Here is a 17,262-nt window from a genome sequence, read left to right on the forward strand (position 1 = left end):
AAAAGACATTTTGATATTCCCTGTCACAGTTTTATTCTACTCACATATATATACTTAAAGCTCCTAAAAAGAGGATGTTTTGGGTTTACATCAGCACTGCGAAAATCTCAAGACCCAGAAATATGACTCACCATATGTAAGATGAAAATTACACAAACAACCTCTATGGATTTAAACGAAGTATTAAAATACCCAACTTAACAGGGGCAGAAAATGGATAGTTCTCTATAATCACCTTCCCCTGGAAGAATAAGTAAGCATACAGAATATTAAAATAGTTATGGGGTGGGGCTCCTGGGTGGCTCAGTCAGTTAAGCGCCCGACTTCGGCTCAGGCCATGATCTCTTGGTTTTTGAGTTCAAGCCCCGCGTTGGGCTCTGTACTGATATTTCAGAGTCTGGAGCTTGCTTCAGATTCTGTGTCTCCTTCTCTCTCTGCCTCTCCTCTGCTCCCACTCTCTCTATGTCTCTCAAAAATAAACATTTAAAAAAACTAAAAAAAAAAAAAAAGTTATGGGGCGCCTGGGTGACTCAGTAGGTTAAGCGTCCAACTCTTGATTTTGGCTAAGGTTACGATCTCGTGGTTCATGAGATCGAGCCCTACATCAGGGTCTACACTGACAGTGCAGAGCCTGCTTGGGATTCTCTTTCCCTCTCCCTTTGCCCCTCCCCCACTCACCTCATATTCTCTCTCTCTCTCTCTCTCTCTCTCTCTCTCTCTCTCTCTCAAGAAGTAAAATAGTCATAATACTCAAGGCACACACGTAAAGCAGGAGGTTCAGTAACACTCCAGGCCAATTAAGGAAGACTCCTATCATAGCTGCCTTTCTGAACAGAGTGAAAATAAAAATTTTGAATACAGAAAATGGACAGTGGAGAAAAAAAAATGACACATTCATGATACCTTGTTTAAAAGATAAAATTTGTTTTTTGAACACTATATGCACATGTACACACATATTTACAACTTCCAAAATTTACAGGTTAGCAAGTACTTATTTCATTCTCAAAATAGTCTTTCTGGTAGATGGAGAAAATTTACTATCCCATTTTACAGATGAGGAAACTAAACCTAAATTACCTACATGATGTAAAACACACAGACAGCAAGTGGCAAAATCTGACTAAACGGAGGACTATTTATTCCAAAGAATTGAGTTCTCTCTCTAGAGTTCTTACATTTTACTTTTATATACCCCAAAACAGAAGGAGACTGTAAGTAAAATGCTAACATGGCTGTTTCCCCACCTTAGTCTAAATTTAAAATAATTACCGTGAGACAAGTTTGGACTAAGCCATGACATAAAATTTCCAGATGTTCATTATGCCCACACATCACTCTCCCTTATTGTACCTCTACACACTGGCCACTAGATGGCTACATACAGCCAAAACATTTTTGGTGCAACGAAAAGGGAAGCGGTTGACATTTCACAAGTAGAAAAAATTTTGCTCTTACCCTATAAAAAAGAACACTGAAGTCACGTATCATTTTCACAAGGTGATGGGTCTGTTCATCTGTTAACTGACAAGCCTTCAAATAGAAAAACAAGTGAGGACAGTTTCATAATTTGCTCATTACTCTACAAAAATAATACCAGTTGCCAGTCCTAAGAGAACTCTCAACAGATTTCAAATACATGCATACTTTCCAGAACTCTATTTCTCGCACATTTATTTAGTGTCAGTAACGATGGTTTTATTTTTACGTGATAGGACTACGGATTAAAAACTGCCACTGTTATTTATAAATTTTATATCTAAATTCAAGTATTTATTGAATATCTCTTCTGTTTCAGACATCTTCAAAGTCCCAGCATTCTTTATCAGCCACCTGGAAAAGTCCTGCTGGATCTGCAAAAAGGAAGGAAGGAAGGAAGGAAGGAAGGAAGGAAGGAAGGAAGGAAGGAAGGAAGGAAGGAAAGGAAACAAAAGGAAAAAGAAGGAAGGGGAAGGAAGGGGAAGGGAGGGAAAAATCAGCACAGGAATAGATGACCATCAAGGACACTATTCGGCCTAAAAAAGATATGAATTTATATACATGCATTAATATCAGAGCACTTATGGGGCGCCTGGGTGGCGCAGTCGGTTAAGCGTCCGACTTCAGCTCAGGTCACGATCTCGCGGTCCGTGAGTTCGAGCCCCGCGTCGGGCTCTGGGCTGATGGCTCGGAGCCTGGAGCCTGTTTCCGATTCTGTGTCTCCCTCTCTCTCTGCCCCTCCCCCGTTCATGCTCTGTCTCTCTCTATCCCAAAAATAAATAAAAAATGTTAAAATAAAAAAAAAAAATATCAGAGCACTTATTAACACATGGAAGAACTCAGAAATAGACCTTCCTGAAGAAATTTTTGTGACACAGCCTGGCATAAATCTCACTGTTATCCTTGTAGAATTATTCACCATGTGCATTTGGTTTCAATGGTGAGGCCAGGAAAAATTCTGATGACTTATCCTTGTTTATGTACGTGAATGTATACATACATCTATATACAAGAGAAACTCATTTATCAGTGACCATAAAACCTAAAATCATCTAATCGACATAAACAGTATGAAAGTATTCTGTACATTTTTCATTTATTTAAAGCTTAAAACATATACGCTTCTACAACACACTTGTCTCTTCCCATATCTTATATAACAGATTCACTCATACGTTGCAATGTTAAACTGTACTTTTTCAATAACCGTGCATGTGCTCTTAAGGGGCGAATAGCTAAACTTGAGAACTGCCGTTAATTTTTAAACTCCCAGACATTATGGGCAGATGCTCCTTTACTAGATGAATGGCTGGCTGGATATACAAGTAAGAAGTGAATTCTTAGATTATTAGAGATAATAACAATACTCCGGGTTCTTTTTTTCAAAAACGTTTTCCATAGAGGTCTGGGTAATTTTAAAAAGCTCATTCTTATTAAAAATCTGTTTTATTAATTACTCCCATGTTACAGAAATTTAAGTAACCTGTTCCAAGAGTCAAAAAGCAGAATCTAATCTAGAAAAGTCATTAACTGGTTTCTTTTAAGACTTATTTCTTACTGGACTGGATTTAATAAAAACTACGAAATAATTACACAAAAATCAAAAGGTACCTTTGGATTCATGTAGAAGATGATTTAGTTTAAAGAGACTAGTTGGATATAGGTAAAAGCCCTCACGTAGATTTCTTCCCTAGAAACTAAAATATACATAGCCTTCTACCTGGGTCTGAGTTGTAAGCTCTCTGACCTTCTTACAACTTTGCCCAATAAATCACCATTCTCTTTCCTACAGATTTAACCTGCCCTTCTTTACCATTTTTTTTCTCATTTAAATAAGTCTGTGTCTCTTCTGTTGAAGAACAAGGAAAAAACAACCAAACCCGGTCCTTGTCCTGAAAATGCGCCCCTCCCCAGAAATCTGTATTTTCCCTTCATTCCAGTCTAAACTAGTTAACAAATGCTCCAAATTTTGTTTCCATCCCCCCACTAACCTCTTACTCCTCAACCTCTTCCTTGCTTATCCCACCAACAAAGCATTTGCTAACGTCAGAACAGCTACACGCAGGAATACGTGTGTGGAGTGTGAATTTAATAGGCCGGGTTCAAAAAGCAAGCTGTGAGCTTACTTCGTTCATACCCCCCAAAAGGTATTTCTTTGATGCCTTCCATGTGCTAGACGCTGCATTCTAGACGCTTGGCTACCTCAATCCGCGAAACAGACACCTTCCTCCTAAGAGACTGCATGGCCGCACGGGGCGGGGGCAGATTTTAAGTAGTAAGTATAACAAGTGAAAGTTAGGTTGATCAAAAAGTGATCCATGGCATGGGGATAATAAAAACCAAGGCAAGTTAGGGACAATGGGGGACATGAGGTGGGGACAAAGGGATGCACAGGGCAATTTTAAACAGAGTGGTCGGGGGACACCTGGGCGGCTCAGTCGCGCAAGAGTCCGACTCTTCATCTCGGCTCAGGTCACACACGATCTCACGGCTGTGGGTTCAAACCCTGCGTCTGGCTCGTCGCTGACCGCTAGCATGCTTGGGATTCTCTGTCTCCCTTCCTGTCTGTCCCTTCCTCACCCACTCTCTCTCAAAATAAATAAATAAACTTAAAAACAATCGAGCGGTCTGTGTTGGCCTCATTAAGAAGCTGACGACAACAAACACCCTCAAAGTCTCTGTTTGGGGAGAATGTTTTACTGCAACACGGACTCAAGTGTCACACATTGGTCCCTTAACAGTATTTAAAAATACAGAAATCGTTTAAAAAAAAAAATACTTATATCACCTACTTTGACAGCTGGGTTGAGGCCACTGTCAAAGAGAGCTTCATTTTTGATGATGTTCCCCACCCCAGGCAATACTTTCTGGTCCATTAACACGTCACACAACATCCGTCCTTTTTGCTTTTTAACTTCACTCTCCGCTCTTGAGAAACTAAATTTAGGCGAACATACATCTAATTCTTCCATCATTCTTATTCTCTGTTGGCTTTCTGTAGAGTTTCTGTAGAAAGGAAATATAAAAGACATTCATCATAAGTCTTCACACAGTGTCATTTAAAATGATCTCGGATACACACACCTTCCGTTAATCAGGGCAGAAGAGTTCTAGAGCCCAACAATAAAGACCCTAACAAACTAGATTATCCGACGCCTCTTCCAAAATGAGTGTTTATCAGTTATAAACCATTTTTAAAACATCTACCTGTCTCCACATTTCAAACCGCAGCTCTAACTCTGCACTTTTCCAGCTGAAGTACTTTTCCTTTCTTCTCCTTTTTACCTGAGTTCTACCGATGAGTCAAAGAAACAAATGAGATCTTCAGTGAGCTGGACTTCAAGAACAGGAGAAACTCCATTTTTATTTTTACACTCCAGTGGATTAATCATGATGGAGCCTTTCATTCCAAAATGAATCCTGAAACAACATCAGACCCATTTTTGAGTGGCAGAAAGTATACTGTATATGTAGTTTTTCTTCCTTTGTTTCACTTTTTGGATTATAAGAAAACAAATGATAGTCAAGACAGGCGCTTTCAGAGGGCAAACAATGTAGTTCGTATTATATATTCTTCTGTTAGGGCATTGTATCCTTATGAAACTAGGTGTGACGATCAGTTTTTCGAACCACAAATAAAATAAATTCCTAGGAAAATAAGAGGGCCCCACAATAAGCTCAGGAACACATACCCTGTTCTTCCTTTCTCGTCAGATGAAGTACTTTTATTCACAGAACCATCTAGCGTCTCCGCTTTCTCTCAGATTCAAAGGCTTTGGATGAGATGAGGCTAGATTTAAATTGCCTCTAGTTGTTTCTGTTTTGTTTGTTTTTTATATAAATTCTATAAAGCCACTAACGTTCAAATTCTGTATTTCTAGCCACAATGGATGGCAAGTGTTTACCGACTCCAAAATGGTATCTACGGTTTAAGACACTGTTTTGTTCCCCCTTGCTCCGGGATGCACAATGAAGCAATTTTTTTTTTGCAAAATCTTACGTTATCAAAAGAGAACGAGTCAAAATGCTATTGTCTTCAGTTCTTTTAGTTTTCTTTTACCTTTATACGTATTGGGAAGAGGGGATTTATAAATATTTACGGTTAGCTTGAAAGCCACAATGCAGTGATGAAAAACTTGGAACCTTTCAGTTTTTACAGGATTGATTAGCATGTCCAGCAAAAACACGCAGGCACGCACACATGAAAGAAAGCAAGAGAGAAAGTGGTTTTGTGAGGCCTCTGATGATGGAGATCGCAAATGATTCTCGAGATGAAATACTGTGTTCCGCCTTTCTGATCCTTCTCCTTACAGCTTTGTTGAGTTAATAAATATGGCTCTTTTGGCGGCAAATGTTACCGCACGGTGCTTCTAATTCCGAGGCACCATGTTACAGTATTGTACAAGGTTAACCAGTCTAACTTTAAAAATGTGGGTTTTAAACTCTGTGTGCCCTACTATCAATCACAAATGCATTTTACATGCCCCATAGTTCCTGACAGGAAAAATGTGTGCCTGTAAGTACTCCATAATTTAGCTTCTGGAGGTTCAACCCCAGCGAAAGGTATACAGCTGTCATGCCCAGAAGCCATCACATCTAAAATCTTTTTAGTCGCATGGCCCATAAAGTGGATTCTAAATCACCTTCTGTAATGAAACTGCATCCACATAAAATATCTCAAAGGTTAAGACCCAAACGAATTGCGGCAGTAGCCCCAATAAGAGCCCTGAATCAAATTAAGTAGGCTTTTTTTTTGTGTGTGTGTGGTCTTATACATCTATTCAATTTACAAGAAAATGTGCGTACAAAAGCGTATTTAGTTTATTTTTATTTCTTTTAATTGAACACCAGAACGTTGTCACTACTGAGTCCCAACGTACCACATTTTGTGTTAAGTACCCTTGACACTCAACTAAGAAAAACATACCAGCATCGTGAAAATTTCTGAGGCACACTATACATCTGTACTGTTTTTAAAATTGCCATACTGACCTTTTATAGACCAGGACATAGGCTCATTATCACATTTACATTCAAGAGTTAGATATGTTTTTTAAGACTCGTTATCATCAACCCGTTAGGAAAATTTTATTAGATCTTTGTTTCTATCTTCTGATCCTTCAAGCTCCTTCCACCCCCAGTCAGACTGGTTACCCAAGATCATTTACTCTGCGTAGTATGACTGCCTGCCAACAGGGGGCCTTAGGCCCAACTCTGAGTTCACCTCTTGTCCCTTCCTCAAGATCTCATGCCTTGACATAGCTGATTCAGAAATGCACAACTGAGTCAAGCTGGGTCCATGAGTATCCAGTATCTAGATTCATCAGCATTCTCCTGACGAATTTATGGATTCGGGATGCAGAGAGATCAGTTTCTTGGGAGTACTAGGAGATCTGATGTGGGAACGGTCTCCGGGAATATTACCCAACATGGGCAGCAGAGAAGCCAAGAGAGGCCTGTCTGCAGAAAGGAAGATTGCAGCAGGTGACAGTGAGAGACAGAATCAAAAACTGCAGAGTCCTCAGAGCATTTAGTCTTTGCTTCCAGTTCTCCCTGAAACCCGACTGTCCTACCTTCAGGTACGATACTCCATATTCTTATCATAAATAATCACTGAACTCAGTGGAGTTTGGCTTCTGTCACCTGCAGCCAAAGTTCTGATATAAAAGAATTATGTCCAAACTAAAAACTGAAGTGATACTGGGAAAATTCCTCCAGTCAGAAATAACCTCCTAACACAGACCAGTAAGTAAGACCTGATCCTGTTTTCAACAGCAGCCACATTCCATCAGAAAGATCGGAACATCCTTACACAAACATAAACAGCATCAGCGACGGTGTCAGAGGTTCATCTTAGTAACAACTGTACATTGCTAACAAGACAATTGCTCATGAAAATTAGCAAGTAGTCAGAAGTGACCTGAGGATAACAACAAGTGTAAAATAGTTGAATACAATTATCGTAAAGCTTATGGTACGGATTTAAAGAAAGAAGTTCTAAAACAATCTGGACGTAACGATGCGAAAGCAGCAGCAGGGAGTTCTGAATCTGCTTAGGCTATGGAAGCTGAAAGCACATGGAGCTCGTCTCCCGATACGGAGAGAAAACTGCTATCACTGACAAAATGCTAAGTTCTCTTGAGCCCGTCAGAGACATGGGGCTGCAGGCAGCCAGGTAGGCCAAATTCCGAAGAGTCCCGAGTCCCTCCATGTGGAAACACAGACACACAAATTACTTAACTGTAGAAATGGGTAAGAAGGAAACTGCTGAATCTAAGAACCTCTAACTCCTGAGTGTGGCTGCTGGAACAGCTGAGAATTCCTGGAGTCCCAGATACGGAGAGCACGGGCTCGTGTGTGAGGGCTGGTGTGTGAGCTCTGTTGCACGGCGTGCAGCAGTTGGGCGGGAGAAAGGGGAGTCCTGGGAGGGGGCAGAAGGAGGCCCCCCGGTGGCACAGCACCTGTCTGTAGCCGAGGGAGAGGTACAAACAAAAAGCCCGGGGTCCTCATGGGTAACGGGAACCCCCCGCACCCACAGGAAGTCCTCTCCTTGGAGCTAAAACAGGCAGGCTGCCACCGGGGAGGGCAGGAAGCTCTTGGCCAGTGGGCTCAGGCCAAACGCACCGCGCCTGAGGACAAGCAGAGCAAAAACCGTCAGTCTTTAGGGGCGAGACTGGGAATCAGCTTTGTCAAGGATTCCTGCACGGATACGACGAGACATCTGTTCCACTTAGAAGAAAGAAATGCCCTTTGACTAGAGACCACCCCCACATGGAAGTAAGAATGTGGCTGCCTTGGGGGAAGAGAGGGTCAGCAGCTCTGGGCAAAGTGCAACCCTGAGGTCCAAATGCACAGTGGCCTAGAAGAACCACTTTCCCCATCATGCACCTCTCACTGGACGACAGGCAACAGCAGTGGTGGGGGCGGGGGTGGGGAGGAGAAGCGTGTGGAGGAATCCCCTGACACAAATACGCAGGGTCTGTAAAAGCTGAGAGCAGGCCAAAAACACAGAGAACCAGCCGCAGCCACACCAGGCCATGCTCAAGGCATAAGGTTTGAGCAGCAGCTCAAGTTTTCGATGTCACTGTCCCCAGAGCCAATGACAACACAACAGGATCCAAACCAAGCTCAACTCCTCAATCTCCCACCTGACCTGATGGAAGAGGCCTGACTATTTTTGAGCTCAAATATTATTTACCCATCTCTACTGTTGCTCTCAACAGGGTTATCTGGGATCCAAAAAAATTATGGCACATAAAAATAGGAGATAAAGAACAAAAAACAAGAAAGAAAAACAAAGGGACTCAATGTCAAGGGATAAAGCAGTCAACAGAACCAGATCCAAAGATGTGCCAGATGTTGAATTAGGAAGCAGGTATATTTAAATCATTTTAACAATTAAAATTACAGTTATCAGTTGAGAATAGCAGGCCAGGTCAATCTGTTATGATAAGGTCCCTAACCTTACACAATTTTTTTTTAATTTTTTAACGTTTATTTTTGAAAGAGAGAGAGAGAGAGAGAGACAGAGCATGAGTGTGGGAGGGGTAGAGAGCTCTGAGATGTCAGCACAGAGCCCAACACAGGGCTCGAACTCACGAACCACGAGCGAGATCATGACCTGAGCTGAAGTCGGACGCTCAACCGACTGAGCCACCCAGGTGCCCCCCATTCCACAGCTATTATGGTGCTGTACATGGGTTTTACATTAACACGTTTCTGGGCTTTCATAACCTCACACAGAGGTTTGGATAAACACTACACAATCAGAGCCGAGGCAGGCCACGCACGGGCCGTTCTCTACTGTATGACCAGGTGCAGACGCCTGTGCTTTCTGCTCATGATAGATTTCCATACGCTTTCAAAAGGGATATAAAAAAGCACCAGTAGGGGCATCGAGGTGGCTCAGTCGGTTGAGCGACTTTGGCTCAGGTCACAATCTCACAGTCTGTGGGTTCGAGCCCCGCGTCGGGCTCTGTGCTGACAGCTCGGAGCCTGGAGCCTGCTTCAGATTCTGTGTCTCCCTCTCTCTCTGCCCCTCCCCTGCTCGTGCTCCATCTCTTTCTCTCTCAAAAATAAACAAACATTAAAATATTTTTTAAAAAATGAATAAATGTTGGGGCGCCTGGGTGGCGCAGTCGGTTAAGCGTCCGACTTCAGCCAGGTCACGATCTCGCGGTCCGTGAGTTCGAGCCCCGCGTCAGGCTCTGGGCTGATGGCTCGGAGCCTGGAGCCTGTTTCCGATTCTGTGTCTCCCTCTCTCTCTGCCCCTCCCCCGTTCATGCTCTGTCTCTCTCTGTCCCAAAAATAAATAAAAACGTTGAAAAAAAATTAAAAAAAAAAAAAATGAATAAATGTTGAAAAATTAAAAAAAAAAAAAAAAAAGCACCAGTAACCAAGATCCAGCAAATCCACATCTAGGAATTTATCCTAAGGAAACATCACAATGGTAAAAGATACATGCTCAAGGATGTTCACTACAGAGTTATTTATTAGAGTGAAAAATGGGGTGAAATGCTAGTCAGCAGTGATATATACACGATCTAGTGGAATACTATGCAAAATAATAAGGCACACGTATATTTTGACACCAATATGCATACTGTGTAAAACAAAAGCCTCACATAATTAAAATTCCCATTTATATAAAGACTGTAATACATAAATATCACATGATCCGTGCACATGTGATATAAACTGTGTATGAATATATGGTATATATACAATTTGTATTTTATCTATGATGTGTACAAACATTGTTAAGAGTGCCCTTTTTTGGTGATTGTAATTATGGGTGGTATTTACTTTTGCCGTTAGACTTTTTGGAACTCTCTTAATGTTTTATAATTGACTTATCATTACTTTTAAAATAAGGAAAAAATTGCAATAAGAAGGTGTGTATTATTAAGTAAAACAGGAAAAGGCAGGCAGGACTGGTAATCATGCAGGCCATCAGGTGCAGGAGGAAAAGGGAGCGAAAGAGGTGAAGATTTCCAGATTTTCTCCAGTTACGCCTGACAGGACCATCACAACCGAAATAGAAAATAAAAATGTCAACAATTTATCATCTCACGAACTAAAGATGTTTAATTTTCTGCCCACAGATTACTTTTAATGGTGAGTGCTCTTATTTTCTCTTCCGCTCTTTCCTCCTTCCTTCCTTCTTTCTTTCCTTCGTTTAAGTCGGAGGTACAACTGACAGAGCATTATATTAGTTCCACTTGTACCACAGAATGACTCAGTATTTGTATACATTGCAAAACGATCACAGTGAGTCTAGTTAACATAGGTCACCAAACATAGTTAAGAAAATGTTTTTCCTGTGATGAGAACTTTTAATATCTACTCTCTTAACAACTTTCAAACATGCAATACAGTGTTATTAAACGCTGTAGTCCCCATGCTGTATGTTATATCGCAGGATGTATTTAGAGAAAATACACGGTAAACTGCAAGTCTGTACCTTTGGATAATGGTCAGTTTTCTTAACTTGCAGGTAACAGAAACCCAATTGAAACAGGTTTAGGAATACTGAGCTCATGGAATCGGAGGGGAAGTCTGAAGAATCAAGCACAGGAAACGCAGGAAAACAGCCGGATCGCAGGAACGGATGGAAGGAGGGGCTACAGCCTTTGTGCAGGCTGGTTTTATCCTGCACCACCTCACAAGCCCGGGAACATGGCCACCGACAAGTCCTGAGGCCTCATATCCCAGCTTGCCTACATCACAGAGCCTTCAGATGAGAAAGTCTCACAGAAGAACCCACACTGACCCAACCCACTGTGTGAGAGAGAAGGTTCAGTAACACTGTGTCAGAGTCAACAGGAACTCTGCAGTTAGTGTGGCCAGACGACCAGTTTCCAGAAGAAGTGCTATCCTTAAGAGACAAGTCAGCAAGTGAGGCAGACACATCGTAGGAGTGACTCCTCTTAAAGTACATGATTTCATTTAGAATCTCTCCCCACGCTTCGGTTTTTCTAACATGTTAAGTGACAGATCGCAAGAACCACGTCTAAGCTGTAAAACCCTTTTGTGAGTAGCATAGGACAGATTCCTTAAAGGCTGTTTAGCAAACATGTTGTCTCATGCAAATCTGTTTAGAGGATGGTATCACTTAAACTCCAATAAATTACAAAATCGATAATGTATAAAGGTTCTCTAAAATGGCAAAGCCTCCGAAACGTTTCAGATAACAGTTTCCGAATACGATACAAGCCACCGGAGTCATATAAGTCACAAGCTGGAAATAGCGAAGTGCTTTGGAAAGAGAGATTCATTAAAAAAATATCTTTTGAATGTTGGTCCAAGATGTAACAGCTGGGTTCAGTTTGATGGAAAATGGCAGCTTGGAGGGTGTGTGTGTCTGTGTGCCCACACAGTACCGTGTGCTGGTGCATGCACCCACAGTTAAGGGAGGTGATACTTGGGACTGAGACCGCCAACGTATACATTTATTCCTGCTTGCTCTTTACGGCTCGGCCTCCTCTAATGAGTATTTGCCACGTGTATAGCCAAAAACTTAAAATGATTTTTGTTTTGTTATAGGTGACAAGCTTCTTTAAAGTGTTCAGAAGGAGTGCAGGTATTAGTCACACAGGACGCCACAACTGGGCTCCAAAAATAAACACGCAGCAAATAAGTTCAGTCTTCTATGGCACTCACAGGAACGCTTGAGCACTTTGATACATCTTTTAGTAACAGAAATACTCACTCTAATTTGTATCCCTCTGAAGTGTGGATGTTTGCAAGGCAGATCCTCTTACAGAGCGCCGGGCCACATTCTACTTCCATTATGCGTGAATACCAGGAAGATTCATGGCCTGCCCTGAAGATGTATTAAAGCCCAGGGCACTTTTAACTGTAAAAAGGTGCGCATTAAGGGATAAATGGAAGCGATCACTAAGTGGGTTTCCTGCTACCTGCTCTCTAAGATGCAGAGCAGCCCGGTGGGTAGCAAAACGAGGTCAGAAATGAACACTGCATTTCTATCTCGCGCCCACAGACTCGCAACCTCACGCAGCGATCACATGTCTTTGACAGTCACCCATTCTAAGAAGCGCAGGTTGGGAGTGTATATATGCATATGTGTGTGTGTATTTTTAACTTATATTAAATTGCGAAGGGGGATACAGTTGATTTTAGGTTACTCGGCTCGTATTCAAATAGCTGATCTGCCACTGACCTTGAATTATTACATCAAATAGTCGTTAGGGCTGTAGGAAATTGAAAGGAAGCCAGACACTGCACTTTTCTCCATCCGTACGTGGAGACACGTAGTCCCCAGGGATGGTACCAGTTCAGTTCGTTTAAAGAGGTGACTGCCCTTGTTTAGAACTTCAGGGAACACTCACTGACAGCCGAGCACTGAGAAATGATTCCCCCTTTCTCAGTCTGCTGGAGAATGCCTGATAAAAACGTCCCTCTCATCCTACAGAAATAAATCTGCACCTAACACCAGAGAATCAATAACATATCAGTGTTTCAACTACCTTACGTGGGCTCCATTGTGTCCCGCTCAGTTCAGAGTCAAGAGTTTCCCATCACATCCATCTACCAAAACGATAATGCAGCCTTCCGTGGGTCATTACTGCGTGAACCAGTAAGCATATGCTGATGCGATCATTTCCAGACTAAGACAAAACCATGAAGTGATACTTGTCCAAGGACAGCAGCTGCTGACAACAAAGAGAGCCCATTTCAAAGGAAAAGCCATGGGGCGCCTGGGTGGCGCAGTCGGTTAAGCGTCCGACTTCAGCCAGGTCACGATCTCGCGGTCCGGGAGTTCGAGCCCCGCGTCAGGCTCTGGGCTGATGGCTCAGAGCCTGGAGCCTGTTTCCGATTCTGTGTCTCCCTCTCTCTCTGCCCCTCCCCCGTTCATGCTCTGTCTCTCTCTGTCCCAAAAATAAATAAACGTTGAAAAAAAAAAAAAAATTTAAAAAAAAAAAAAACAAAAACAAAAACAAAAAAAAACAAAGGAAAAGCCATGTCATCAACTCCGAAGTTCTCTAAACTTCGTGTGGGAGACGAGGTGCAGTAAATAACCATCATCCAGTCATATTATCTCCTCGTGACCATCAGTCGCCTCCAGTTAGAACCACGAGGTCTCTAGGAACAGGACTCTTCTGTTAAGGTGAAATCGCTCAGTATCTTAAAGACACGTTGAAAGAGATTCAAGGAGGTGCTACCATTCTTTACAGTTTGCGATACCTTAGGCTAAACTCTGAGAAGACAAAGATACAAATCCACAGGCCTCTCTCATTTTCCTGCAAACGTTAAACAGGGGACCACGCTCTGGCAGGTACAAACATTGTGACATTTTTGTAGTTAAGTCAACCAAGGTAGCGGACTGCTCGTCGTTCATTGCCAACACATTAGCAACGACTTTGCAAAAGCACTGTGAAAGAATGGAGAATTTGTGACTTCTGTGCCCAGTTTTGGAATTCTATAAGTAAGTTTCTGATTGCATACAAGACTTCAGAAAAAGAAGGGAGATGGAAAAATATAAAAATCTACAGACAGGCTTAAACCAAACTAGGAGCTGTTAGAAATGCAGAGAAACTGCTGTCACTGATACGATAAATGCCTGGTGAAAACAGGAGGGGAGAAGAGCCGTGTGGGGAATCTGCAAAGAGCAGTGCCCGGCTGCGCTCCTCCAACATCTCCCAGAAGCCCGTCCAGCCTATCGGTTTTTCTTAAAAGAAATAAACTGACTAGCCTTCCAAGGAACGATGACATCACAATTTATTCTGCTGCTGCTTATGGCTTTCCATGATAGAATCTCAACCTCTTATATGAGAGCCCTCTTAAAAATGGAGTACTTTCTACATGATTAAATGTGACACCCGGCGAACTACAAGAAAAGCCTCCTACACATCTTTAAACGGAGAGAGATAAGATGCATTGTACAGGTTTATCTTACCGTAAAGCTTTTGGTCCAAAGTACATAAAGAGCTCTTTCCCCAAAGTTTGTACACCACTGTAAACGTGTCCGTTAAACAGTCCCGAGAAGTTCTGGCTGGAATCTTTATTATTATTCAGTGCAGCAGCCTGGTAGAGAATACATACACACATGTAAACACACATACAAACTCTAAACAAAATTACAGTTCCATTCTTCAATGTACTTATAATACTTCCTACCCAGGTGCATCCCAATGAAAAGAATAATCTCCAGCAAGTCAAGCAATGTAATCAGCTGTTTACATACATCTTGTCAAATTACTAGGTAGTCATTTAAAAGAGGGAGGCCAAAATAAATAAATAAATAAATAAATAAATAAATAAATAAATAAATAAATAAATGGAAAAGAAAGTAATTGGCTCACAATCAAAATGAGTTTCTTCCAGGACCATATGGCTCTGTGAAAAGAAAGCACAGAAAAATGATGGGAGTGTTTTAAAACTAAAAATAGGATAGAGCCTTCCATTGACCAGAAGCCTAGTCAATGTCTCAGAAGAGCATTCGGATCGAAACAGCTAAAAATAGTGGATACACTATGAAAACAAAGTATTTTTATGTGTCATGATGAACTCAGAAGGCAGGAAGGCACAATAAGAGGTTGCAAAGCAAGGATAAGTGGGAGGGACCCCCAAAGACAAGAAGCTGCTGGCAGCAGGCTTTTATCCGAACGGCACTGCTGGGCCCCAAGGACTGAGAGTGGCCGTTTCCCTGGTCTTGTCGGGGGTAGGGCATCAGTGGTGACGCCTGGGGCTCCCCCAAGAAAGGGATCTAATGCCAGACCTGCTCTTCTCTTCCTCCCCAACCACAATGTTAACAATAAAGGAAAAAGAAACCCACTTCCTCCCATCACCGCAAAACCAAACAATCTGTTATTAGGATCACAATCCACTACTGAACACTGAAAGGATGGAGGAAGTTATAAACAAAGTATCAGCCCTTCTGTGCAGAAGCGACAGGAATGCAACTGTTTAGACACTGGTAAGGCTCTTTTTCTCTGTGGGCAGTGGGTATCCTGGTATGGTTCGTATCCTTACTCTTCCTTCTTGAGATACGCTTTGGAAGTTATCATTTAAATTTGCCCTCAAAATATAGTAACAAAATTAAAACTAAGGTCTAACTATAAGATACCATAAGTACATATAATTATATTTACACATTAACCCTTAATCTCCTATCTTCACACACTTCTTTCTTTCCTTTTTCTCAAAAGGACCTCAGCATTCTCAGAAGGTCCAGGGTAAAATCTTGGTTGCGGGTGACGTAGTGGTGGTGGGGGTGACAGGGAGATAATTGCAAAACAACTTTAGATAGAGTCGAGGAGCAAATCCCAACTTGCCCTCCACTTATGGTTGAAGGATACTGTTCAGTGACTCTCAAACTTGTGGTTTACAGACATCTGTCATTCTAAATATTTAAGATGATATGTCCACTCTATTCTTTAGTTTACGAAATTAGCCCTTGTGAAAAAAGACACATAGTATTTAGTTCAAAGGAACAGAGGGATAATGGATTTACCATAAATAAAAATAAAAAAGATTGAAAACATCTAGGGACTGAGTTTTGTCCCCTCCAATGACGCTCTAACCTCCAGTCAGAGCGTTCGACTGCGTTTGACAAGAGGGCCTTGATGAGGTGCTTAGGGTTAATGAAGTCCTAAGGGTGGGGGCCCTGATCCAGCAGGATTAGGATCCTTACAAGGAGAGAGGGCGGAGTTTGCGCTCGGTCCCCTGTGCTCAGAGGAGACACCACCCGAGAAGGAAGCCGGAAGACAGCTTGCACCAGAAACCCAACTGGCCTGAACCTTGCTTGAGCTTGGACTTCTGGCCCCCAGAACTGTAAGAAAATAAATGTCCGCAAGCCTCCGGGTCTATGGCATTCATCATGGTGGCCCAAGCCGACCGGGGCAGGAGCAGACACCGCCCTCCCACCCAGGCCACGTTCAGTGATCATGGCGACAGCGGGCTGCAGATCCCCCCAACTGTCCGAAGGTCGGGGAACGGGCTTCACATCCCTCCTTCACGCAGTAAGAACGGGGGGTCATCACAGGCTCAGAGTGACCAACCAACAGATGCACAGGGGTAATTACAAGTGGCAGCCTTCCAGTTCTGCCCAAACCACAAAAGAACCGGTGGGAGGTGGGGCATCCGGTGGCCCAGTGGGTTAAGCGTCTGACTGCGGCTCAGGTCATGATCTCAAGGTTCAAGAGTTCGAGCCCTGCGTCGGGCTCTGAGCTGACAGCGCGGAGCCCGGAGCCTGCGTCTCCCTCTCTCTCTCCCTCTGTCTCCGTCTCTCTCTCTCGAAAATAATAACAAAAAATAAACGTTAAAAAAAAAAGAACCCATGGGAGGTTCTAGCTACGGAGGCGTATGTGACATCCTCAGAACATCTGCCTCTCAGTCCCCTTCTCCTTCTTGGTTGAACCCGGGGCCCAGGTGATGACCAAGCCCTGTCCCGGCAGGCTTGCGTTCTCGGTGGGAGAAAAATACACTTGCGCGTCTGCCTCGTTTTCGTAAGTGAACCTGTCACAGCCCCGAACTGAGAAGGCACGGGAGTCTGCCTAAGAGAAGACTTGCCCTCCTCACATCTACGTGCTTGGAGCCAGGTGCCGACTAAGACAGTCTGGCTCAGTGCAGGTTCCCAAGACAAGCAATCAGGAGGTAAAAAGCGCTTCTAAACCAGCCAGGACACCTCTGACATGACGATACACAGAGCAGATACAGATCTGTTAGGGGCGGCCTTTGCCTCAACATAGATTAGGTTTTACACATTTTTGGATCTTGGATTTAAGGTCCTGGAGACATTTAAAAAACCTTCATTTCTAA

At 42.7% G+C, this 17,262-nt stretch overlaps 1 protein-coding gene across 1 annotated transcript in view; it reads right to left on the bottom strand.

Annotated features, from left to right (window-relative positions):
• Positions 1 to 17,262, bottom strand: part of NEIL3 (nei like DNA glycosylase 3) — a 51,107-nt gene that overhangs the window by 22,148 nt on the left and 11,697 nt on the right. The window contains exons 4-7 of the mRNA XM_047092340.1: positions 14,399 to 14,529; positions 4,765 to 4,899; positions 4,272 to 4,485; positions 1,459 to 1,533 (exon numbers count right to left, since the gene is read on the bottom strand). Coding sequence (XP_046948296.1) covers positions 1,459 to 1,533; positions 4,272 to 4,485; positions 4,765 to 4,899; positions 14,399 to 14,529 — 555 coding nt within the window. The remainder of the gene's footprint in view (positions 1 to 1,458; positions 1,534 to 4,271; positions 4,486 to 4,764; positions 4,900 to 14,398; positions 14,530 to 17,262) is intronic.

This window comes from Lynx rufus, unplaced genomic scaffold (genome assembly GCF_022079265.1).
Source record: "Lynx rufus isolate CCGP_SWC_20201006 ecotype Redwood Valley unplaced genomic scaffold, mLynRuf1.p SCAF_3, whole genome shotgun sequence".
NCBI lineage: Eukaryota > Metazoa > Chordata > Mammalia > Carnivora > Felidae > Lynx > Lynx rufus.